At 37.0% G+C, this 25,403-nt stretch overlaps 1 protein-coding gene across 1 annotated transcript; it reads right to left on the bottom strand.

Annotated features, from left to right (window-relative positions):
• Positions 1-826: 826 nt before the first annotated feature.
• LOC131071663 (nucleolar protein 16) lies at positions 827-25,403 on the bottom strand. Its single transcript, XM_058007597.2, has 4 exons — positions 25,081-25,403; positions 24,720-24,943; positions 1,473-1,594; positions 827-1,350 (listed from the first exon to the last, which is right to left on the bottom strand). Exons 1-4 carry the CDS (start codon positions 25,203-25,205, stop codon positions 1,246-1,248), a joined length of 576 nt encoding a protein of 191 aa, XP_057863580.1. The 5' UTR covers positions 25,206-25,403; the 3' UTR covers positions 827-1,245.

The raw sequence follows: 25,403 nt of genomic DNA, 5'->3' as shown, positions 1-25,403 counted from the left end.
AGGTCAAGCAAAACTAAGCATATTAAAAAATACTAAAAATTTTTGTTTCCAGCATGGGCTCAGCACAATTTCCCTCCTGCAATAACACGGGTACAGTTGCACCTCACAGGTTTTTAAAGTGTCCAATAAATAACAGGGTGCTGCTTCTGTATGCATACATGCATTTAATGCTTGAAAGCATTTTGTATGTACCTTGCATGGCCCATATCAGATGAGTTGACTCGTTTGGTCACCTTAGGTCAGTCTATTTGCCTTCTAAGATGTGTAGCTCTTTTTATCAGCCAGTGAAACAATCAAGAACTTAAATGGGATCGCCAGTTGTCCCATTGAATTTTTATTAGCATGTCAGATATATAGATGTCAACAAGATCCTTATCAAAATATAAAGACAGGTTAAACCCTAACAGCACCCTTATATAAACTCACATATTAACAGGTGTCAAATACTTGATGCAGCATCATTCTGTAACTTCCTATTTATTAGATTTTTGTCATTTGCCAACCTCTGGGCTAATCTTTGAACAGCATTGACCCTGCAATCCCAGAGGAGATTGCAAGCTTTGTAGAACTTATATTGCTTTAGGTCAGCCCCTCAAAAATATTGCAAGCATTTAAATGGGTTCATAAATAGATCCTCATAAAAAGACCGTGTATCTAGCACAATTATAAACATTTACACAGATCAATTATTGCACAAAATAAATTTCCAAGGTAAAGGAGATTTACTGATTACAATTTCAGCTTGTTTCAGCTGTAAATTGACCAATAGCTTGTTAGTGATGCACACTAAAATGACAGTTAAAAAAAAATGTAGGGACCCAGACACTGAATCCTAAATCTTCTTGTTCATTGACGAGCAACAAAATTGGGAAACCATATTGAAGCCTGTCTTGAAGATATCAGTTCTCCAAGACTGAGCACTTTCACGTCTCACAGATATATGTTTCAAATTACACCATATGTTCCTCTGACATCCTACCATTTACCAATACAATTGGAATCAAGTTGAGAGTTAAGTTACAAAATACAACGGCAACCGTTGTGGTTGGTTGGATTGCTAGACCCATCAATGATGCCCCAAAAAATCTAACAGGTGAGCTCAAAAAAGAGGTGAGGTAGATCAAACATTAATGACAGGCATGTCTCACAAAGTGGTTAATCAACAATTGGTAGCATTCTGAGAAGCCAAGACCAAATAAAATGAACATAAATCTCAAAATATTTGCATTGTGATATGCTCACTGTTTAAGGAACATACAACTTTTCATTAGCATGAAATCTTTTGCACAGTTTCTGGAGAGCTGCAGGTGAGTGTTGCATTGCATTTAGCTTCAAGTCCCTTGACATAGCCTGCAAAAATATAAAATAATAACATAATGGAACTTATTGGGGCAAGGAAACAATATAGTAAGCCAAAACATTAAAAACCAAAAGCACTCCATGTCTAGGACATCTTGTATTCTAGCATATACCTTGTAGTCATTCCCATACTTTGAAATAAGCCTACTAACATATACACGTTGCATGGTTGTAAGCGTTTGTAAAGGTGCAGTTTTCCCATCCCTTCGTCTCTTTCCAAGTGCAGATTTTAAATCTGGAGAAAATAAAGTATTTATCAAAGCCAAAACACCATAAAGCTTTAGAAGGCAACATACTAACAATTTGTAAGCATTGCATTTCACTCAAAAGTTATCCATAGAATAATAAAACAATTGAATAAAAGCTCAAGCGGGTCAAGAAAGGAAGTAACAGGCTACTAATACAAGTAAAACCATTTTTGTTATAGAACTTTCCAATTATACAGAGAAAAATCTCATCCTAATTAACCAAGAAACATATTTTTAGAAGTTTCATACTGACATTGCAATTATAAGGCTGTTAGATCCAGTCATCGAGTCAAGACTACTAATTATATAAATCTTATTACTTAAGAATCTAACTACTATAAAATTGAAGGACCCAGTTACATCAAGCGTTTCAAAGCAAAGTACGAAAAATCTGTCTCAGGATTGAATCGGCATAGCAAAGAATCAACTGCAATTCAATTAACAGGATTTAATAGGGTGAAAGTCAGGAAATTATAACTCTCTCATGAATTGAGAAAAAATATCATTTTTTTAATTTCATGCCAAACAAAAGAAAAGCATTGTCATTCCATCTGGCACAAGCTCAAAACAACTTTATCTATTTCGCTTGTTAAAACCAGACATAGATCCAGGGACAGCAGTATATAAAGTGAAAATTTACAAGAAGACCCGATCTAGTGCATGGATCACAAAGAATCTAGTGATATTAGAATTCTTAAGCATAAAAAGATAATAATTTGAGGTAACCAAATCCAGAGGCTACAATCATTTGGTTCTTATACCAATTGATTGGCAAATTTGCCACAACAAATACTGAACACAAGATTTAGTCAACTATAATTACTATACATGTACACTTCCCAGTTATTTGTAAATTAGGAAATTAAAAAAGGAAAAAAGTACATTTTTAAGGTCACCGCCAAGCAAGACACCAAATTGGTGTGAGTACACTCTTATGTTTGCCCATTTACCTTATATATTGTTCAAAGCATATAATCCTACCCTCCATAGATTTAAGCATTGGACCCCCAATATGGAGTGCACACACATCCGCCATCACGGGCACTCAAGTTGTATTATACATGTATATAGTTCAGAAAATATGTGAAGATGAAAGCTTTTCAGGAAGCATCTAAGAGAAGAAAAATGTCCATAGAGATATGTAATGTTTATATATATATGCTAAGTCCGTGTGTAACCATGCAAAACATTCAATAACTATTCTAGCATGTACGGTAAGATCTCATTAGGAAGGAAAAACAAGCTCATTTTTTATACCTTAAAGTCAACAGATCAATACTAATTGACTCAAAAAAAATTGAAAACCCCTGTGAACCCTGACCATGATGTATGCAAGTGAATTTTCATCTCTGATTGAAATTTTGTAAGGGAATTTATGTAGCATACGATAATAAGTAATACCATGCACTTAAGGAATTATTTTGTCTCCGTATAGTGCTTGTGCAAAAGGTTGTTTTGTTTTCTTAATTCACCTTGGGATATTAGCCCTAATCACTAGAGCTTAAGAAAATGATATACAACAAACATATTGGTGTATATAGAAAATTATTGCACCTTAAGATTATATTCATCTTACATTGGTGAATATTCTGTAGATCATCCAAAATAATTATCTCTATATTTTAAATAAAAATGAAAATAAGTTTGTCGTATATCCTAAATTTCTCGAAAGAGGCTTTGAGGATATCTAGCTTTATTTCCAAATTTTCTCTAGACAGACTTTGGGAAAATCATGATATTTTTGGAGGCTGGCTTGTCTCATCTCTTCTTGTTTTCTCTATGCTTAATAGTACACTATGCAATGAATAGGATTCTAGTCTATATCATTTACACAGTAGGTAGTTTTCCTTTTCGTTAAATTTATTTCAACATGCCACAAAATCTTACATGGTATCAAAGCAGGTGTCAGCCAAAACTCACATGGTATCAAAGCAAGTCAGATTTGGGCTAATTCTTTTCATTTGTGCAAAATAAAATACTTTTTTCCTAGGGTTTCTAAAATAGTTAGGTATTCTTGTAACAAGCATCTATAGAGACCTTTTGGAGAAACAAACTGTACCATTGTGTACAAGATACCCATGAAAGTTAGTTTTGCCTTTCATTTTGGTCAAATGGAGCACCCGAAGACCAAACTTACAAGAGCTGGAGATTGCTTACTAGTTATTATTTGTAATTTTTGCAGATTACTTTGTCCAGAAACACCCTGGAGCTTACCATTGCATTTAGGGCATCCAAAAACCAATAGATCACCTGTGAAATTAGCAAAATCTAACAAGTTTCACAAGGCCTCTATTTCTATGTTCTTTAGACTCTGCAATACAGTTGTCCATGTGACACAAATTTTGACAACGGTGTAGTGCCACCACCATTGCATTGTTGATGCAATAATGCTCAACTACTACTGCCACCACAACTGGATCACCACAATTGTTAAGTCCGATATCCACTTGAAAGAATATTCTCTCAAAAGATTACTGCCATGTCAACAACAGTATGACATCCAATTTTCTATTTTCATTGCCTACACAGTCAGCAATCCAGTCTACTGCCATGTAAGCACCACCTACCATACCAACCATACAGTCTGCACAGCCAGGTGACACATTAGCCTGCAACAGCAACTAACACATTAGCAGTACCACATCAAAACTGTAGAGACCATCAGCTGCACATCAACAACCTACTACATCAGTCCCCACATCAGCAAACAATTCAGAGTGTCATGCAATCTGACACATCAGCAATGCCACATGATTTGTATTGTCACATCAGCATCCAGTCAATTGTCACTTAGAAGTTTGCTGACATCATGTGAGTGCCAGGATGACATCATCAACTACTTGAGAGCTCCTTCCATAAGGAGATTTAAATTTTAATCTGATGCCTGAATTTCGGAAGGCTCATTTTCATTCAAACCATAAAAAAAATTTAAACAATTGACTCCAATTGTTTTTACAATGGTTACACAGTAGTAAAACTTTTTGGGGGAATTTGTGTCCCCATTTTTCAAAATTTGCAGTTTTATCAGGTTCTACTCGAGCAATTCTCAGTTTTTTGAACCTCCAGAGGTATATTTGGGCTCTCCTATTGACTCCTTTTTGAGTGTTGTTTTCTTTTGAAGTGCATAACTTTTTGTAAACTTTGCATTGGTGACTTTTGTTTGTACCTATTCTTACTCAGTTAAGTGAATTTTGTTCTTAGCCCTTTTCTTGTCACCAAAGAACTTCTGATATACAAGCTGCAAATTTATATTATAGGGAATTGTATATTCTTAAATTGAAATAAGGTTCCACACTTCTTTTCGGTAGGAGGGGATTTCCATCATGTATTATAACATAACTTAAAAGTTCTGTAGTCATGCTAATGTGATATCCCTCTCTGAAGGATTTTAAACATTTTTTTATGTACATCTGTTCTTGATTATGTTGATGTTAGTGTTTAAATGTATTCAGATATATGTTGGTTCTGACATCCTTGGTGTTGATATGGTTACGTTAAGGAAAAAATAATTGTTATAGCTGGTTTGTATTGATCATTATTCTTTTTCTGCACAGCCAGCACTGTTGATGCCATTCTGTAGTTATAGCTGAAGCATGGATTGGAGATGAACCAGAATGAAAGATCGCATCTTGACTTATCTTATAATCTTGAAGTGTTGTGATGATGTTTACTTAATTGCATAGCATTTTGTTGAGATTGTTGTTATTAGTATTGTTCTTGACCTTGCATGATTAGTCAAAAAGATAGTTGACAAGTTATTTAGGTGTAAAGGTCTTATGGTATACAGTGATTGTGTTAATTGTGTCTAGACCTTCATCCTTGGTTGAAATATTACGGGGTTCCTATCTTTCATAAGGTTAAATTGAATATTTTTTGAGTTACACAACTTTCTAAAGGACATAGTCCTCAATCCAAAAAAAGGATATTCCTTGGAACTTCCACTTATTTGGCACCAATGTGGTGCAAGGAAAATGCAAATAAGTATTAAAAGACAGATATGAGACAGTTAATTAAGTCTCGTCAATTCAGAGGGAGTGGTAAATGGTTGTTGTCAGTGAACAGAGGTATCCTATGAGTTTAAGTTTGGGTTTTTTTTTCATTTTGAAATGTTATTGGGCTCTGTACTCAACCATAGTGAAGCCCTGGCATAATGTTTAGGGGAATTTGCAGAGTTTGCCATAACAAAACTAGAGATGTCTTAATGTCTGGAGGGAGTGGAGAATGAGGAATGTATGCGTTGTCTTGTGAATTTCAGAATGGATATTTGGAGGCTTTGTGTTGGTTTGAGAACTTCAGTCGAGAGGAGAGGAAACTTTGTTTGGATTGCTGAGTCTAGTGTCAAGTCCTTGTTGGTGTTCGTATGCTCAACAGTGCTTGGTGTTTGGACTTTTCTTGTGGACAGAAGCTACGTTGATATCTTGTTACTGTTGAGGTTGTATTCTGTAGTGATTAGGGTTTAATATTGATAATTCATTGATGGGTGAAAAGATGCCTTAACTTTGTAATGGATTCATAAATTAAGGTACTCTGTATTCTGTCTTAAGTAAACAGTGACAGTGAACTTGTATGTTTAGAAGAGTTGGTAGTCTTGTGTTTTGACTATAGACTAAGGTAAGTTGGGGATCCCACACCATTGTAGAGTTTGTAATCGGTATGGAGGTTTCTGTTGTTTGTCTTGAATTTTGTTGTAGAGAGGTCATCTACCACAGTGATCTTGATGTTGAGAGTTCTGGAAATTAGTTTGGTTTTGTACTTGTTGTAATGATTTAGCAGAATCATTATTTCTCCTCAGTGCATTATAAGAAGGAATGCTAAAGCAATTTAGAATGTACTTATGTTAGGGTACCCAACATATGTACCGGTTACAATAAGGATCTTTTGTGTTTGTCATACACTGTTGTTAATAATGTTAATTGATCAGCATTCCAATTGTTGTTCAAGGAAATCTCGGATCACTTTGTGTTCTACTTGTACCCAACATCTGTTTTCCCATAACTGTGTAATGCTTCTAAGGTGTCAAGATTTTGCTTCTGTATTCGGCAACAAAAAAACAGAGACAGTCAAATCCAGAAGCAGAATCTTGACATCATTATGAACTCTGGAAATTTTATGAATTTGATTGCTTGTAAGATGACAGAACTTTTTGACATCTTGCATGAAATCTCTCAGGAACTAACACTGAATAAGTTGAGATGGCTAAGTCATTTTTTCGCAGGTGTTGTGTCAAAGTTGCTTTGGTACGTAAGTTCTTAGAAGAACTACATGAGCCTGATTCCAAGATTGGAAGCGATATATAGAAATCCAGGAGGAGACTCAACTCAACCATCATGTCTTTCATTTGCATTCTGGAGTCCCACAGATATCCATGTAATACCTTATCATTGATGTATAAATACTGTAAGAGGCTCAAATTAATTTTCATGTACTATTGTATGATCCTTGGCATAATGTAATCAATGAGAGTTGTGCCACTAGAAAATTGTAATTACAGAGTATTGGCATATTTGAAATGATAAAAGTTTCTTAATTAATGATCATTGAATATTCTTCAATAGCAGATGTGTTAGGATAGTGCGATTTAAAATTGCAATCCTAACGTATAATTTGGGCCTCCAACTTTCTTGGAATGGGTAACTTTTGGACACCCATGAGGAGTTGAGTGATATTTATTTTTTATTATTACTCTCCAGATTATGTGAGATATTGTTGGAATGTTAAGCTAACAGTCCTGGTACTGGTTTATGTTTGGGTAGACTGGTTCAGTTCACGGGTTTAGTCCAAAAAAAATTGGGGTTGGGTTCATTTTTGGTTTATTGGTATAATAAGATATAAAATTTATAAATTTATACATATTTACAGCCACAAATCAAGAATATGAGATGAAATATACATATTTCCTAATATTTTTATGTATAGTAAATATTTATAAGCCTTATATTTATACAATATTAGTAAAATCAATTATAATGGTTAATCGCATGTACCTCTCATCAGATTAAATGGATTTGTGCACTTTAACTTTATACTTTCATAGTTATAGTTCTCCAGTTTTCTCAATAGTTGGTAGGAGAGCTAATGGTTTTGATCAAAAAAGGAATGCCTTTCTAGAAGTGTTGTGAGGTTTCTTGTTTTAGTGAGAGTATCTATTTTAGTAGGATTTCCAATTCAGTTGTGGTGGAAGTCATGGCTAACATATCTCACTTGGAAATTGACAAATTCATTTGTTTTGTGTACAAGATGTATAAGTTGAAAATAGAGGATCTCTTGGAAGAAGGATTGATGAAAACTTGTAGCAACAGAAGGAAAACCCAAAAAATCATTATCTCTTTGTTTATTTGTTAAGAGATTAGAAATGTGTACATTCTACCCCCCTGCAAAAAGACTACCACAAGAAAGAAGATGGCAGATTTGTTCTTTGATCTTTCCCAATGTTTGGGTGCGCTATGGATTGCCCAAATCCATTATGCCAGGCAGGGATGCTCGTTTTGTTGGCCAGTTTTTGTCCACTATGTGGGAGAAAAAGAATAACAAACTCCAAAAGAATATTGCTTTTCATTCCCACATTGATGGACAAATGGAGGTTGTTATTAGGACATTGGTGCAGATCAAAAGAGGATATGACAGCAAGTTCCAAAAGGCATGAGATGAACCTTTATCATACAGCATTTGTACAATAGAGCAATCCATTCCTCTAATAATCAGTCCCCTTCTCAAACATGTCCACTTGATGTTTCAGAGCTGAGAAGAGCAAACAAGTCGTTGAAAAGATTTTTCAAATCCAAAGGTAAAAAACAATTAGAAAGGTCTCAGTTGAAGTACAAATCAAGGCTTGACCATCATGGCATGGAACATCATCTCAAGGTGGGAAGTAAGGTGTGGTTGTCCTTGCACAAAGAGTGGGTACGAGGGCAAGCCAAGAATACCAAACCTCTAAGATATGGACCATTTACCATCTTAGAGAAAATTGCAGAGAAAGCATTCAGATTTGACTTAACTCCTTGCCTGAGGTTACAGTCAGTGGTCAATTGCAAATACCTACAGTTGTATGAGTCCTCCATGTTGCATGAAGAAGAAGAAGATCTGGTACTACCGATTGGATGAGTTAGTCTATGACAAGCAGATGATTATGTGAAAGGATGTAGTGCTATAGTAGAAGAAGAAAGACCAAAAGGGGAGTCCAAGAGTCTTGGCATGTGGCACTCAAATGACAAACAATGAATCAAGCCCAATGGTACTACACTGAACTTTTGTGGGACCAAAATCCTAAAAAGGGAGCTATAATCCATAAGGATCCTAGCAGTAGTCTACAACAACAACTGAAGGTCTTCTAGAAACTTCAAAACATGTAAGTGCTCATTGTTTTGACACAGTTGAAACTTAAGAATTCACACAGACAGTAGTTTCAAAACTGCCAAGGCAGGTTTGACTTATGGTAAACAACAATTTCACCACAAAATGGGGATCAGTCACAAGAAACGAGCAATCATGTCTTTTGGCATGCCAATTCATTTGAGAAGGCTTATAATGCACAAGAAGGGTCCCAACATTCTTCTTAAGGGCATGAAGGTGCCATTGACAAGGTTCAGAGGTTGGAGTGCTGGATTATATACAAATTGCAAAAGGATAACTCACTGCTGTACAGAGGAAGCTTGACAAGAGAAAGGAACAACTATATTGTTGTATTCATTCAATGTAACTTGGTTTCTTGTTAATATTATCATATATGCTATTAGCCACAACCTGTTGGTTTTTCCTCCATTTGGAGGTTTCTGGGGTAAAATCAAGTGTGATCTATATATGTGTGTTCATTTGATTCTTGCACAATCAAACTCAATTCTAGGACAATTTGAGAACATTCTAATCAGGGCATAGAGTAAATTTCACTGATTCTTACTTTTGGTGAACTTTTTGTTGAAATTACAGCTCAACTAGTTCATCTTATATTTGAGTATCTTTGTTAAGTACACTAATCAAGCGATAATAAAATAATTGTCAAGTAAGACCCATAATGCTTTTCATTTTAATTCAACACTCAATTGCTTCAACTTTTACCCTTACGTAATGTGCATGACATCCAAATGATCCCTTAAAATCAGCATTCCTTGAGGACAATTCTCCAGGGAAAAACTCTTGGTTCATGGAACAAAGATGTCCAAGGGGCCACAAAATAGGGACAAATCATTCCCCTAGCCAACACCCACAAAACATTTCCCTGACCATCCCCTTAGTCGCCACCCACAAAGGAGCTCATCCCCAAGATGGCCCTACAATGTAGGTCACATATATGGGGACACTCCTTTACAAAGGAAACACCCTTAGGGAAGTTCCCCTCTAGAGAGTATGTCCTATACCATGTGGCAGCTAGGAGACATCAAACACCACCAACCATCCCGAGGACAACAAGGCGTCCCCACATCCTTGTGAAAAAAACATGTAACTAATTCAAAAAGTTAAATAGAAAATATTAAAACCCTACACCTAAAAGTAGGCCTCATCAAAGCCCCTCACCCTAAAAAACTTATAAATATGCTAGCTCATACTCTATTGCAATCACAAAAAGAGTAAGAGAAGAAGAGGAAGAAGAAATCTCTTGTAGACAAAGTAGCCGAAAACTCCTTTGTCCCTCCTTGGGCACGCATATCCCCATATCCAAAACAGATACGTATCCGATATGGCCTAGATACACATTGGATACTGTTCCCATGTGTGTCCAAAAAACCTTGATTTTCCAACCATGCCGGATTCTATGTGATTTGATTTTTTAAAGATTTAATGTAAATCTTCCTAAATTTAATCTATAAAACTTCATTCATGCATTTTTTTTTAAAAAAATTGGTATAAAGAAAACCTACACCAAATGAGAAAGACAAATGAACTTTTTTCCTATTTCAGTGACCCATTTTTTGGGTTGTCTTCCCATGCAACTCTACTATTTTTGCACATTGTAAATTGTTAAATCAACTTATAGTCGTTTATGTAGCACTTATGTGTCTATATTGCTTTTGAAGTAATGAAAATTTCCTCTAATAACTTTAAAAATTGTGTTAAATATATGTGTATGTGTTTTTTAAGAATGTCCTATCCAGCCATATCCATATTGGGGGTCTTAGAAAATGGCCGTATCCGTATCTGATACCGTATCCGTATTTGTATCCAAATCCATGTCCATGCAACTTTGCTTGTAGACTATTAAAATGTCATTTACCTTTTAAAATTTTGAAAAACAAAAGGTAAATGCAATATGAAGGTTCTAGTGGCCTCAAAAACTTTTATTTGAGTTTGACCACAAGGGCACCACCCCTCAACCTTGAGGGAACATGCAAAGAGTACTACCCCTAGACCCTACGAGGGCCACTGCCGCTTGATGGCTACCATTGGGTGTAATATCCTCAGATATGGATAAAGGAAAAACAACAATATCTCCAAAAATATGCAACAGAATTCTGAAATTTTATTTGCAAATAAAAAACCCTTCAACAAACTCAGATCTAGACTCAGAATATTTATCTGATTTTTTTGCTAATTTATAGAAATTTCTAAATATTTCTGAGTATAAAAATAATAATAGAAAACACTCTAAATCTGCCCACAATTTTCAAATATAACTTACATTATTTTTTTCTTATTTTTCTGAGATGAATATGACCAGCAGTATGCAGATTTATGCTCAAATACCTCAGAAATTTCTTCCAAATCCTAGCCACCCTTGCCAAAACCCTTAGGAAACCAACGCTCAGTCTCACAATGACATCCCACTTATCCTTTCTGATGTTAGCTTCAATGATGCTCAAAAACATGACATATTATTTAAGGTTGTCCAAATATGATCTTGATAACTCTGAATCACACCTCCAAAATGGCCTCCAAACCTGTTAAGGAAATGTAGCTATTGAAAATGATGTGCTAGGGCATCACGAACCAAAGCCCTTCCACCTAAACACACCCTTCTGCCTAGGGGGAGCCCATTCATCTCTCTGAAACCAGGGATACTCAAGGCTCTCAAGCCTCAAGCCAAAGAATGTAGCAGCAATAGAAAAAAGACTGATCACATAATGAGATCCAAAAGAACCCTAATATGTTATATAATGACTGCCAAAAAATGATTTAATCTCAGACATAGATTCATTGCAAGCCCAATCCATTGCTCCAAATAAAACCCTCAAAAATGAGCCAATAGGCTCCTTGTTTTCTAATGCCCCCTTGACCTTTTTGGCACATGTTTAATAAAAAACACGTAAAGCACATGCCTCTTAAGTCATTAAACTCAAAAGGGGGAAATATTAAGTCTTTAGGCTAAGAGTCACTTAAGTTGCATTAAAGATGTGCCCATAACTAAAATCACTTAAGTTGCATAAAAAGATGTGCCCACAACTTAAGAATAGAATAGAGAACAAGCCAAATACTCTAACACTTCCCAATGATGCTCTAAGCCGGCTTCCTCTTGGGTAATCCAAGGAAATGGCAGTCAATGCATAGTTAAGCCTCATGGTTTTGAATGGGGGACATTACAGCATTACACTATGGTTTTAGAAAGAAAAAAATTTGTTTTGGTCTGCACCATTTTAAATTCAAATTAAATTCCATTTATACTCTTTTGCCAAATCAAACTGGATTTTTGGTAATGCTAATATGGTACCAGTCCAATAATTTAGAAGTAAATATAATGAATGATCTTAACCAAGATGATTGGATTTCGCACATGTACCTTGGCTCGGCAACATCTTTTGGACCTCCCTGTCAAGTTCTATTCTCAAGTGATTCCATTACTTGGGAACATGCTGAAGCTCATGACTGATATTATAAATTAATATTCAAAATTTGTCTAGCATTGCACTGTCCACTTTTATTCATTTATTGATAATGCCAGATCCTATTAATCTTTTCTCAGATGATGAATTATAACAGGTTTTATCATCTTTAAAAATAGCAACTAAAGAAACAGTGCAAGAGTTTCCTCAGAATCTTTACACTCAGTACAGCATGGCTGACATTGATACATTCAACAATGCAAATGATGATCCTACAAAGTTTCACAGCAGTCTTTTATATTTTGTAGTTAATTTTCCAAATAGTAATTTTTATATATTACTTAATAGCAGTTCCTCGCTGTCCCCCAAATTTTAGGGAAAAATTTTGCTGTCCCCGAAACTCTCTTTCCTTGCCCCCACATCTCACCGTCCTAGAGACTCCTTGGAACAATAATTAAAATATATTGCAGACTTAAGCGAACACTTATCTAATGCATGAGGTTGTACATATATCAATTAGCTTGGTATTCATGTAATTTTTTGTAGAATGGTTCAAAAGGGATTAATTGTTGTATTTTTTAAATCCCATCATATGCAGGACAGGGTTTTGAAAAAAGGTTTTTGGAACATGGGGCGTTCTCTCTTTAGGGCTTTTCAATGGTCCCCAAAAGACAACTTCGAGCAAGTAATTGCTCGTTCTTCTCCTAACTGGGTTGAAATTAAAAATTTGCAGCATGAATTTTGGCCGTTTATTTCTCAGATTCTCAAGCCTCTCGGCTCTGTCATGCAAATTGAAGAGTCACAGTCGACTCTTCCACATTTAAATGCTAGGGTTCTTATAGCATTATCTCCAGAAGTTGATTTTCCTGATGTTATTTCACTAAATTTTGAAGAGGAAGTTTTTTCATGGGAACTAACTATGTTAGGAAATTTGGGGGCTTGTTTTCATTGTAAACTAAATGGTCATACTAAGCGTGAATGTCCCTCCCTTAAATATTCACAGAATGCTGGTTTCAATGTTGCTTTTAAGGAAACCAGAAAGGGTAAAATGAATAATGTTACTGATCAAATGGATAAGAACAATAATAATTTGAATACGGTGAATGAAGCCTCTGGTGTCAATGTAAATGGTGAGGTAGCAGATACGGTCGATTCCGACCCTGGTTCTAATATGAGTACATATTCTAGTTTATCCAATCCTCTTTTTGAAGAAGAATTTGAGGTGGTTCTTGCCACTAATAACGGTGAAAAACCTGTTGCCCTAACCGGTTATCAAGAAGAACTATCTACAATTAACCCTAAGGATACTATGCAAATATTTCCCCCCCACCCAGACTTAATGCTCAGCAACTAGCCTTGGCCACCATTAATGAGAGAGCTGTGCATAAGAGGAACGAATTTCAAGCCCCTTTGGATGAGAATAGGTTGGTGCCTGGTGCCAAGGACCTCTCAAAAACTTCTGGATAATAAATGTTATGAGGAGAATGGGGAACCATTCACCGAGGTTAAAAGGCTTAAGAAAAAAAGGAAAACTGTGGATAGGCAGTCGCTGTCCAATAGTAGTAAGAAAAAGAATAATGAGATCCCAGAATGTTTTAACAGACTGTATAAGAATTTGAAACCTTCTTCATAATTGTTGTCTATGATGATGCACATACACAGCTGGAATGTTAGGGGGTTGGAGATGCCGGATAGAAAGTATGTTTTTAGGAAGTAGTGCAACAATCTCAATCTGAAAGACATTGTCTGCCTGCAGGAAATTAAGGTGGTGGGTTTCCAAGCATACACCATTCTTAAGTTCTTGTGGGACCAGGCCATTGGCTTCCATTCTAATCATGTTACAGGAAAAGGTGGTACTGCCATACTTGTTGGTCCTCAATGGGCGGACAGAATTATTGCCAATGGGGTCTCTCCATACCAAAGAGCCCTTTGGATTACCTTCAAGGAAGATGACAAGGTTATTGGGGTTTGTAATATATATGCTGCAAATGATTACAGGGAAAGGGTTAATCTTTGGGATTGGCTAGTTTCTGGATTGCCTAATGCTTACTGGTTGTTTGTGGGAGACTTTAACATGATTGAATATAAAGAAGATAAATGTGGTGGCAATAAACATGGTTGGAAAGGTAATGAGCATTTCTTTTGGACCTGATTTAAAAGGAGATTTAACTTGGTCGAACCCTCTTGAAAATAAGGACTCATATTCTGATATCTGGTACACTTGGTGCAATAATCAAAGTGGTCAGCAGAGGCTCTACTGTAGATTGGATAGATTATATGTTGAGGCCAACTCTTTCTCTCTTCTTTCTCAGGGTGGGCATGCCCCTATCTGTGTTACCCCAACTACTATTTCTGATCATTCTACTATCTCTGCCTCTGTTTCTCTTGTTGACTTCTCATCCCCTGTCAGATGTAAGAAGAATAATGGCTTCAAATTGAATGTATCCCTCCTGGATGATGTTGATACTGTTGATTGTAATTAGGGAATGGCGGATTCCAATTGCCTTGGGCAACATTGGAATCCGCCCAAAGGGCTGGCCCCTTTCTTCAACGTGTAGGGTTGGGCCCTAAACCCCACGGCACTACTTAAATTGCTCACGCCACACTCAACGTGCTCCTCCAAAATAGGGCCGACCCTATTCCATCAAGGCTAAAAGGAAAAGTAATAAATAAAATAAATTATAAAGCAAGCCGACATGACTAAAGACCTTGCTCCTCATATAAATAAATAACAACTTCACATTATCATTCAATCACTCCATCATTCCATACGAACTATACCTCTACCTAAAATGCGAAGTTTGCAGAAGTAATATTGGCGATTTATATCTGTCATAAAAGGCGCTAATACCAAGTGCAAATACCATTACAAGGAAGGCAAACTATTCCAGATTCAAGGAGCTAAGGTTGCAGTCCAGTTTTAGGCAAAGGTGCAGAATTAAGATACAATAAAGTGCAGACCTAGGGTGTGGACCTGATTGCTGGTTGTTGTGTTAAATGGGGCAGGCTTGAGGCTTATGAAAGTGCAGACTTGTTGAAGACTTTATCAGCGCTATGTGCAATCATCTTCAAGTACTAAAGATAAGTGTTGTAATCTTCATATGAATATAATCCATAATCAGATCTGAGGATTTTTTCTGGTTGAGTTTTTTCTCCTAGGAGGTTTTCTCAAGGTAACCGTGTCTTGTTCTTATTTTTGTTCATTTCTATGTTATCCCTAAATCTAAAAAACTCTAAATCTTTCATCTAATCAATTTAGTTAGAAACTAAAATATGGTTTCTGAGTTTATATTAATCTGAAAGTGTTAAAATTAACATGGTATTAGAGCTATAGGCTAGATCAACTTTCAAATTTCAGAATTTAGTACTCTTTTATTTCCAGATTGTTGTCTCATTCACAGGTCAGGTCAATGGGGCTGAAAGTTGAAGATAGGTTTAATGGAAATCTCAATTTTGTTGCATGGAAGGTTCGAATCATGTTGTTTCTAGAGGAAGAAGATCTTCTTCACTTCATAGAAGCGAAAAAGTTAACTGAACCTACAGATGCAGCTGAGCTAAAACAATTCAAAAAGGATGTTGTCAAGACCAAAAAGTTTCTCATTGATTCAGTTAAAGACCACCTAGTCACCTCCATTGCCTCATTCACTACTGCAAAAGAAATGTTCAGTCATCTACAAGATACCTATGAAATTAACAATCTCAATAGGGCAATTACTTTAAGACAGCAACTACTTATATCAAAATGTCAAAAGAAGATTCTGTTATTTCCTATTTTATGAGAATTTCAGAACTAAAGAATTAGCTAGGTACAATTGGACATAACATGGAAGACAAGGACCTTGTCATGATTGCCCTAAATGGTTTACCACACTCATGGGAGTCTTTTATTGAAACCATAAGTGGTAGAACTGAGTTACCTACCCTTGATCGCCTTAAGAATGATTGCATTCAAGAAGAATCTCGCCTTATCACAAGAGGGCAAACCAAAAGTCCTCATGTAGATGACCAACACATGCTTGCAACCCAATGCAAGAAAGGTGGAAATTGGACGAAGCATTATCCAAAGAGAAATAGAGAATTCAGACCACCTAGTTCTCAACACTCTTGGAAGAAACCAAGAGATATCTCTCGTGTTCGATGTTTCAGATGTAAAAAATTTGGTCACTATGCTAAAGAATGTCAGAATGATCCTACTCAAAGAGAAACCAACCTAAATGAAGTCTCAGAACAAAACGATGACTTCTTATTCATCTCTGCCTTGTCAAACAACATACCTACAGACAGTAATACATGGCTGACTGACAATGGTGCTTCCAAACACATCACAGGCTACCGTGATCATCTTTCAAACTTAATAGAAAAGGATACCAATCTTCATGCGGTAATTGGTGATGATACTCGATATTCGGTAAGAGGCACTACTTCTTTAAATTTAGACTCTGGTATTTCACTTCACCTTAGTGACATCTTGTTTGTTCCAGGAATTAAAAGAAACTTAATTTCCATTTCTGCTCTAGAAGATAAAGGTTATCAAATTGCATTTTCTGAGGGAAAAGTACTTGCTTGGCCTAAGAAATCTAGTTTTAAATCTGCTCGTGTAATTGGTAATAGATATGATAGTTTATATAAGCTCTCTACTAACCCTATTCAAGCCCTCATTAATGAGGCTCCCGAATCCTGTGAGCTATGGCATAGAAAACTTGGACACTTACACTATCAAGCACTTCCCTCCCTTGAAAAGTTCGTCAAAGGTATGCCTAAACTCAGTCAAATTCATGATAATACTTGCAAAGGTTGTGCTATAAGTAAAAATGTTAAAAGTCTTTTTCATAAAAGTGAAAATAGAGCTAAAGATAAACTAGAACTTGTTCACTCTGATTTATGTGGTCCTATGTCTATAGCATCTCCTAGTGGATTTCTTTATTACGTAATCTTCATAGATGATTTCTCTAGGAAAACTTGGATCTACTTCCTGAAATCTAAAGAATCTGATGAAGTCTTAAGTAAATTTAAAGAGTTTAAGGCATTAACTGAAAATTCCTCTGGTAAAAGAATTAAATGCTTAAGATCTGACAATGGAGGTGAGTACACCTCCGGTAGCTTTTATGATTTTTGTATTGAGTCAAGAATTAAGAGAGAGTTTTGTGTTCCATACAATCCTCAGCAAAACGGAGTTGCCGAAAGGAAAAATAGAACTATTGTTGAGGCTGCAAAGGTTATGATTCATGATCAAGATTTGCAGACCTTCCTATGGGCTGAGACTTCTAGAATAGCAGTATATATTCAGAATAGATGTCCACACCGTGTTCTAAAGAACATAACTCCTGAAGAAGCCTTCACAAGATCCAAACCGGACATCAGTCACCTCAGAATTTTTGGAAGTCCTCTTTCCGTTCATGTGCCCAAGGAAAAGCGAACCAAGTTGGAGCCCTCCGGGAAGAAAAGCATGCTAGTCGGATACAGTGAATCTTCCAATGCCTTCAGGATCTATATTCCTGGTCAAAGGTATGTTGAGGTAAGTAGGGATGTTACTTTTGAAGAAGATATTGCTTTTAAGAAATCAAAAGGTTCTTCTGTTATTGATGAAGCTAATGACAATCAAGATATGAATGTTGATCCTAACCTTGAGATTTAGAGGGAGCCTGTTGAACCTCCACCTCAAGAAGAACATAATGATCCTCCAGAGCCTATGAATCCCACTAATATACCTAGTGACATTGTTGTTACCAAAAAGAGGCCACTTTGGGTAAGGAACACCATTCAAGAAGCCGAAAAATTTGCTGCTCCCAGTGGCACCTTCCGAGAAACCAAGAGACCTCAAGTATTCTCCAGCTACGTTGCATTGATGTGCAATCTTATTGAAACTGAACCTTGCAATGTTGAAGAAGCCTTGAACCATCATGACTGGAAGCTTGCTATGGATGAAGAGTATCAATCAATCATCAAGAATGATGTTTGGAACATTGTGCCCAAACCCAAAGGTAAATCTGTTGTTTCCTCTAAATGGTTATTTAAAATTATACCTAATGTTGATGGTAGTATTGAAAAATATAAGGCTAGATTTGTAGCTCGTGGCTTTTCTCAAAAGGAAGGCATAGATTATGAAGAAACATTTGCTCTTGTTGCTAGATATACTTCTATTAGAACTATAATAGCTATTGTTGCTACTAAAGGTTGGAAGCTACATCAGATGGTTGTTAAGACTGCCTTCCTGAATGGTGTCATTGAGTAAGAAGTCTATATTGAACAACCTGAAAGTTATGAGATTCAAGATAGATTAACTCATGTGTGCAGGTTGAAGAAAGCCTTGTATGGCCTCAAACAGGCCCCTTGTGCTTGGTATGAAAGAATTGATAAATACTTGTTTAGGTTTTTGTAAAAATGATGTTGACTCTAACAACTACTTTAAATTATCCAATGATGAAATGCTAATTCTAGTTCTATATGTGGATGATTTATTTCTTCTTGGTAAAGATGAACTTATCATTAGATGTAAGAAGAACTAGCTTCAGAATTTGAAATGAAAGACTTAGGTCTAATGCATTATTTTCTAGGTCTAAAAGTATGGCAAAGATCTAACGAAATTTTTTTAAGTCAAGGAAAGTATACTATTGATATTTTGAAAAGATTTAGGATGATGGATTGTAAACCTATGTCTACTCCTATGGAATCTAACTTAAAGAAATTAAGTGTTTCTATAGCTAACTCTGATTTTGCAGATCCATCGGAGTACAGGCAATTGATTGGATCACTAATGTATCTAGTTAAGACTAGACCAGACATATGCTTTGCAGTGAATGCTATCAGCCAATTCATGAGCATGCCCAAGCATGTTCACCTTGTTGCAGCCAAGCACATCCTAAGATACTTGCGAGGCACAATTGGTTATGGGCTGAAGTATCCACTTAACACTTCAATAACCTTGGAAGATTATTCAGATGTAGATTGGGCTAGAAGCGTCAAAGACAGGAAAAGCACTTCCGGTATTTGTTTCAGCTTAGGATCCACAGTGATCTCTTGGGCTTGCAGAAAACAATCCTTAGTGGCACTAAGTACTGCTGAAGCTGAGTATATTGCAGCAAGCGTAGCTTCTAGAGAAGTAGTGTGGCTTCGTAAGCTTCTTGCTCGGCTGTTTGGTCAGCCTTGGGATCCTACGGTTATTCATTGTGATAATCAGAGTTGTATCAAAATGTCTATCAATCCAGTGTTTCATGACAGGTCAAAACATGTGGAAACTCATTATCACTTCATTCAAGATATGGTGCAAAGAGGCGCCATTCAGCTGAAGTATGTCAGCACTGATGAGCAGGTTGCAGATATTCTTACCAAGCCTCTGTCCAAAGTGAAGTTTGTGTACTTCAGGGACAGACTCGGTGTTTTGGAAAATGAAACCCCGATTGAGAGGGAGTCTCAACCTTAGTGATACATTGTGTTGTATCAAACCACCCTCTACGGACAATGTAAGATGGTAGAAAAGATCCTCTCCACCCTCTGTGGGCAATGTAAGGTGGATCCAGTCTATGCTTGTGTGCGAGCTGGAAGATTATATTTTGTAGTTCCATTATATGCTTGTGTGTAAGATGGAAGACTACGATATTCTGATTATGTAATCCATTCTTTGCTTGTGTGCAAGATGGAAGATTATGGTTATGTTTCTCCTCCCTAATTAAGAGAGAGTGTTGATTGTAATTAGGGAATGGCGGATTCCAATTGCCTTGGGCAACATTGGAATCCGCTCAAAGGGTTGGCCCCTTTCTTCAACGTGTAGGGTTGGGCCCTAAACCCCACGGCACTACTTAAATTGCTCACGCTACACTCAACGTGCTCTTCCAAAATAGGGCCGACCCTATTCCATCAAGGCTAAAGGAAAAAGTAATAAATAAAATAAATTATAAAGCAAGCCGACATGACTAAAGACCTTGCTCCTCATATAAATAAATAACAACTTCACATTATCATTCAATCACTCCATCATTCCATGCGAACTATACCTCTGCCTAAAATGCGAAGTTTGAAGAAGTAATATTGGCGATTTATATCTGTCATAAAAAGCGCTAATACCAAGTGCAAATACCATTACAAGGAGGGCGAACTATTCCAGATTCAAGGAGCTAAGGTTGCAGTCCAGTTTCAGGCAAAGGTGCAGACTTAAGATACAATAAAGTGCAGACCTAGGGTGTGGACCTAATTGTTGGTTGTTGTGTTAAATGGGGCAGGCTTGAGGCTTATGAAAGTGTAGACTTGTTGAAAACTTTATCAGCCCTATGTGCAATCATCTTCAAATACTAAAGATAAGTGTTGTAATCTTCATATGAATATAATCCATAATCAGATCTGAGGATCTTTTCTGGCTGGGTTTTTCCTCCTAGGAGGTTTTCCCAGGGTAATCGTGTCTTGTTCTTATTTTTGTTCATTTCTATGTTATCCCTAAATCTAGAAAACTCTAAATCTTTCATCTAATCAATTTAGTTAGAAACTAAAATCTGGTTTTCTGAGTTTATATTAATCTGAAAGTGTTAAAATTAACAGATACTGGGGAAGCTATTAGAATGGCTTCCTGCTTGACTAAATTTTGTAATGGTGGCCTCAGGCCTAGAGAGATGTGGGTGTCTCTCACTGATACTTGGAGGAAAATGTTTCAGATTATCGAGAAAGAGAAGTCCGTGGATAGGAACAAGGAAGAGTCTCTTCTACAGTCAAAACTATTTTTTTTGGAAAAGGAGCTTCAGGCTAAAAGGGATGACAATGCTTTGGAAGAACAGCTTATATGGGTTAAGAGCAACTTAAGGAAGATTCAGAATTATAAGATTCAAGGGCAGAAGGTCAGAGCAAAGATGAACTGGATCAAGAAAGGAGAAAGGGGGTCCAAATACTTCTTCAACTTGATCAGAGCCAAGAACAAAAGAGAGCTCATTGAGGAGATACAAATTAATGGATCCATATCCAATGATCCTGGTTCTATTAAGGATGCATTTTACAACTTCTACAAAGAACTTTTTTCTTTTGAACATGGTGTACATAACCAAGATGCCCTTAAACAATGCTTAAGGTTAATTCCAAGGAAGATCTCAGACTGTGAAGCCAAGTCACTTGATCAAGCAATCTCTTGTGAGGAGATTGAAGCTGCTATCCGTTCAGTGGCCAATGGCAAATCTCCAGGGCTTGATGGCCTGCCTGCAGAATTCTACAAGCAACACATGGAATGGGTTGTCCCGGAACTTGTAGCTTTATATGAAGATGTATTTGAAAGGGGTTCCTTGGGTAAGGACATCAACAAAGGGGTTATTAAGCGTTTGCTTAAGAGTGGGGATAAGACTCTTGTAAAGAACTGGAGGCCCATCACCTTGTTGAATCTATCCTATAAAATTATTGCTAAAGTTCTTGCTAGGAGGATCTCAGGTATGCTTAATAACTTTATATCTGTCACTCAGACAGGGTTTTATTAAGGGCAAGTATATCCTTGAAAATTTGATTACCAGTTGGGAGGCTATGCATTGGGCTAAGGCAAATGGTCAGAATGTGGTAATGATTCTCTTGGATTTTGAGAAAGCATATGATAGGATTGAGTGGCCTTTTATCATGGGTATGATGCAAGCATTTGGCTTTCCACCATACTTTTGTAGATGGATCCATATTTTATTCCAAGATTCTTCAGCAGTTATTGAGGTCAATGGGGAATTATCAGAGGCTATTCCTCTCATGAGGTCCATTAGACAGGGTTGTCCTATTGCCCCAGCATTATTTGTTATTGCTGCTGATGCTTTGCATTATATATTGAGAGCTCATGAACTTGGTCCTCGGGTCAACGGTATCTCCCTCCCTAACAATGGGGAGCTTATCAATGCTCAGTTTGATGATGACACTGCCCTTTTTCTAGAGCTGGATGAGAAGAATTTTGATAAAGTGGTTAATAGATTACAGTTCTTTTGCAAGGCATCAGGAGCAAAAATTGCTCCCCATAAATCTTCTATGTTGGGGTGGTCTAATGGTGCTCCTGGGTGGTTGGTCTCAAAGGGATGGCAGTGGGCTGGGCCAAACACCATTGTTAGATATTTGGGCATCCCCTTTGCAGTTGAACCTTCTCTTAAAGACATGTAGCTTTGGCTCTTTTCTAAAATTGAAAAGAAACATTTGAAATGGCAAACACACCTCCTATCCTTGGCTGGAAGAGTTCAAGTGGTGCAAAAGGTCCTTTCTTCTCATCACATTTATTATGCATCTTCATGGCTTTTTGCTAACTACCAGTGTAATCAAATTGATAAGATTATGAGAGAATTCTTGTGGTCCGATGGTATGGGGAAACAGAAAAGGCATTGTGTTAAATGGGAATGGTGTTGCCTACCTCAAAATTTGGGTGGGCTTGGCATTAGAGACATCAGGGCTCATGGTATGGCCCTTGCATCCAAATGGATCTTTAAAGCACTAAAAGGGGAGGAGCCATGCAAAGTGTTGGTTAGGAACAATATTGAGGAATCAGTAATTAAAAAAGGAAAAAAAATGGAAAAATATCCCATTATGTGATATTATTCTGGGGGAATTTAATATGAAGATCTTTGCGTCTCAGGTATTTTGTTCACTATGGAAGGCTTGGAGTTGAGTAAGGACACTACTCTCTTCCAAAGGGGCAATAGGAGGTCCTCCTTCATATGCTGTTATTGATAGATCTTTATGGTGGGGGGTGTATATGAATAACAAGCCCCTTGCTTTGACTCAAAGTTGCTCTACTAAAATTTGGAATGAGAAGGGAATTTCTCTTATTAGGGATGTTCTATTTGATAACCGGTTAGGGTCATGGGCTGAGATCGGTTCTAAATTTGGGATTCCTTCATCACAGAAGAAGACATATTCTTTAATTACTAAAGCTACGGGTTCCCTTTTCCCTGGTAGAATCATGAATACTGAATCTTTTTTGCAGCAGCTAAAATGGACTGATGGCACTAATTTTAGGGATGTTTCCACTAAAGGTATATATAAGATGTTGAAAGATGATAGCTCTATTATCAATCGAGTTAACCAGTGCTGGGGCCTTGACTTGACTTGCACTAAGTGGCACTTTTTGTTTGATTTTTTTTGGCATTCTCCTATTGATCCTAAAAAGTCTTGTTTTAGGTGGCTTCTCCTTCTTAAAAAGTTGGCAGTGGGGTCTTGTTTATCTTCTGTGGGTATTGATCCTGTCATTTGTGGAAGTTGTTCTGTGCCCAAATCTTTTAAACACCTCTTCTTTGAGTGTCAACATGCCTGTGGTATTTGGTCTATTTTTCTTGGTTTTCCTGTTGTATGGAATAGTTGCCCAGGTCTCTCTTGGAGAGAAATCCTTGCTGGCTTTGTGGATTCTTTTGATTGCAAATTGAATAAATTCTGGTCTGTTCTAACATGTGAGATCTTATGGTTCCTATGGAGAGACAGGAATGGAGAAGTTTTTCAAAAGGCTAGAAGGCAGCTTACTGAGTTTAGAATTAAACTCATCCACTATTACATTATGATACAGGTGTCTGCTGTGTTGGAGATTTCTAAGGACCGGTTCATGATTCTTATGAGAGAAGGTTCTCTGCAGATCCACAAGAATGTTATCAAGTCTATTCAGTACCTGAATCATCACAAGAACATGTTCGACCCAAAGGAACTAGAAGCCTTGGATATGTTCATCAGTGAACTTAATATTGATGCACAACAGGATAATCGGATGGGTAGAAGCTCATGGTATGCTAAACAGAGTGTTGGGGCCGATGCTGTTAATCAGGAAGAAGTTGGATGGCCTGGTGACAAGGAGGTCAACTATGATGATGCTTGGAACAGTGCGAGGGATGTACCTGATGATGCTACAGGATGGGGCAGTCATGGCACTGATCGTTCTGAATGGGGCAACACTAATGAAGAATACTGGAACAGTTAGCTGATTATGTTCCTTTTGTGTTTTTTTGTGACACTATGTATATATAGATACACTATGATACACCCGAGATACTTGAATACAGTATAAGAAAATGTAAATGTAATGCTAAATGTAAAGGCTGGCGGGAAAATGACACTTTTAGATAGATGATAGCATAGGTTTATAGTTGCAGACAGTGTCAGATTTTTTGATGATGTACAAGCTCGTTATACTATCTTAATATAAAAAAAAAATCAAGGTTAAAGAGAACAGCTTTGAACCAGACAATCGTCTTTATCAAATATACTCTTTAGATTCAACTGCCATCTATCGGCGTTTCGGGAGTTTAGGTTTTATGACAAAAATTATCAATCTACTTCTTGCACGGTGATGCCCCTTCGGATTTAGGAGTTCACCATCGGAGCTTAGAAAAAATAACTTCCAACCATACGAATGTCCTATATCGTTTAATATGGGGTTTAACGAAAATACCATCCTCTTCCAAGTCACTGCCACTGTCAATGACTTGAAACTCGGGATCCTTGATTTCTCCATTGATATCGACCTGAATGGGCTCAGGCGCAGGAGGCTGCTGCAAACTTTCGCTCTCTATAACCTTCTTAGAACGACTGAGCGCACCTATCAAATTTGGATTTGAAACCACCCCAAAAGACCGATAGTTCTGCAAAACGCTGCCCTCCTCATCCCACTGCCCACTGCAGCAAACACAAAAAAGAAGCAGCGAAATCTAAATCAACCGGCCATTTCTTTGATAAGATCTTTGTCGCCGAATATAAAGTCTTTAGCTTCAAAAAGAAATTCATAAAGAATAAAAATTGCAATTAATAACTACCTTGTAACTGCCCTGAGCTTCTCTGGAACCGTAAAGGCAGGCTTGAAAACATGGGGTTTGAGTTTGGGGAGGCCAACCTGAACTTTGGGTCTTGATTTTCTGTATTTTCGCCTTGATCGGGCCATTTGTAGCTCTAGTTTAGACTTTTATTTACTTGTTTGTTGATACAGCCAGAGGCAATATCCTTCACTATGTACACAAATCTTAAGAGATTCTAGCTAAGATTTTGTGTATGCAATACATCCGTTAAAGTTTTACAGTTTTCTGTGTTTGTTCTGCTAAGATTTTGTGTATGTGGAGGCGGAAAGTGCATTCCTAGGGCT

This window comes from Cryptomeria japonica, chromosome 9 (assembly GCF_030272615.1).
Source record: "Cryptomeria japonica chromosome 9, Sugi_1.0, whole genome shotgun sequence".
NCBI classification, from domain to species: Eukaryota; Viridiplantae; Streptophyta; class Pinopsida; order Cupressales; family Cupressaceae; genus Cryptomeria; species Cryptomeria japonica.
This window is presented reverse-complemented; position numbering and strand designations above follow the sequence as displayed.

What these genes read in the sequence shown, in the direction of transcription:
- LOC131071663 (XM_058007597.2), bottom strand. Translation starts at nt 25,205, where the DNA reads ATGGCCCGATCAAGGCGAAAATACAGAAAATCAAGACCCAAAGTTCAG. An exon ending in AAGCTCAGGGCAGTTACAAG is followed by an intron (nt 24,944 to 25,080) that starts GTAGTTATTAAT and finishes TGTTTGCTGCAG; the next exon opens with TGGGCAGTGGGATGAGGAGG. An exon ending in AGTATGGGAATGACTACAAG is followed by an intron (nt 1,351 to 1,472) that starts GTATATGCTAGA and finishes ATATTTTTGCAG; the next exon opens with GCTATGTCAAGGGACTTGAA.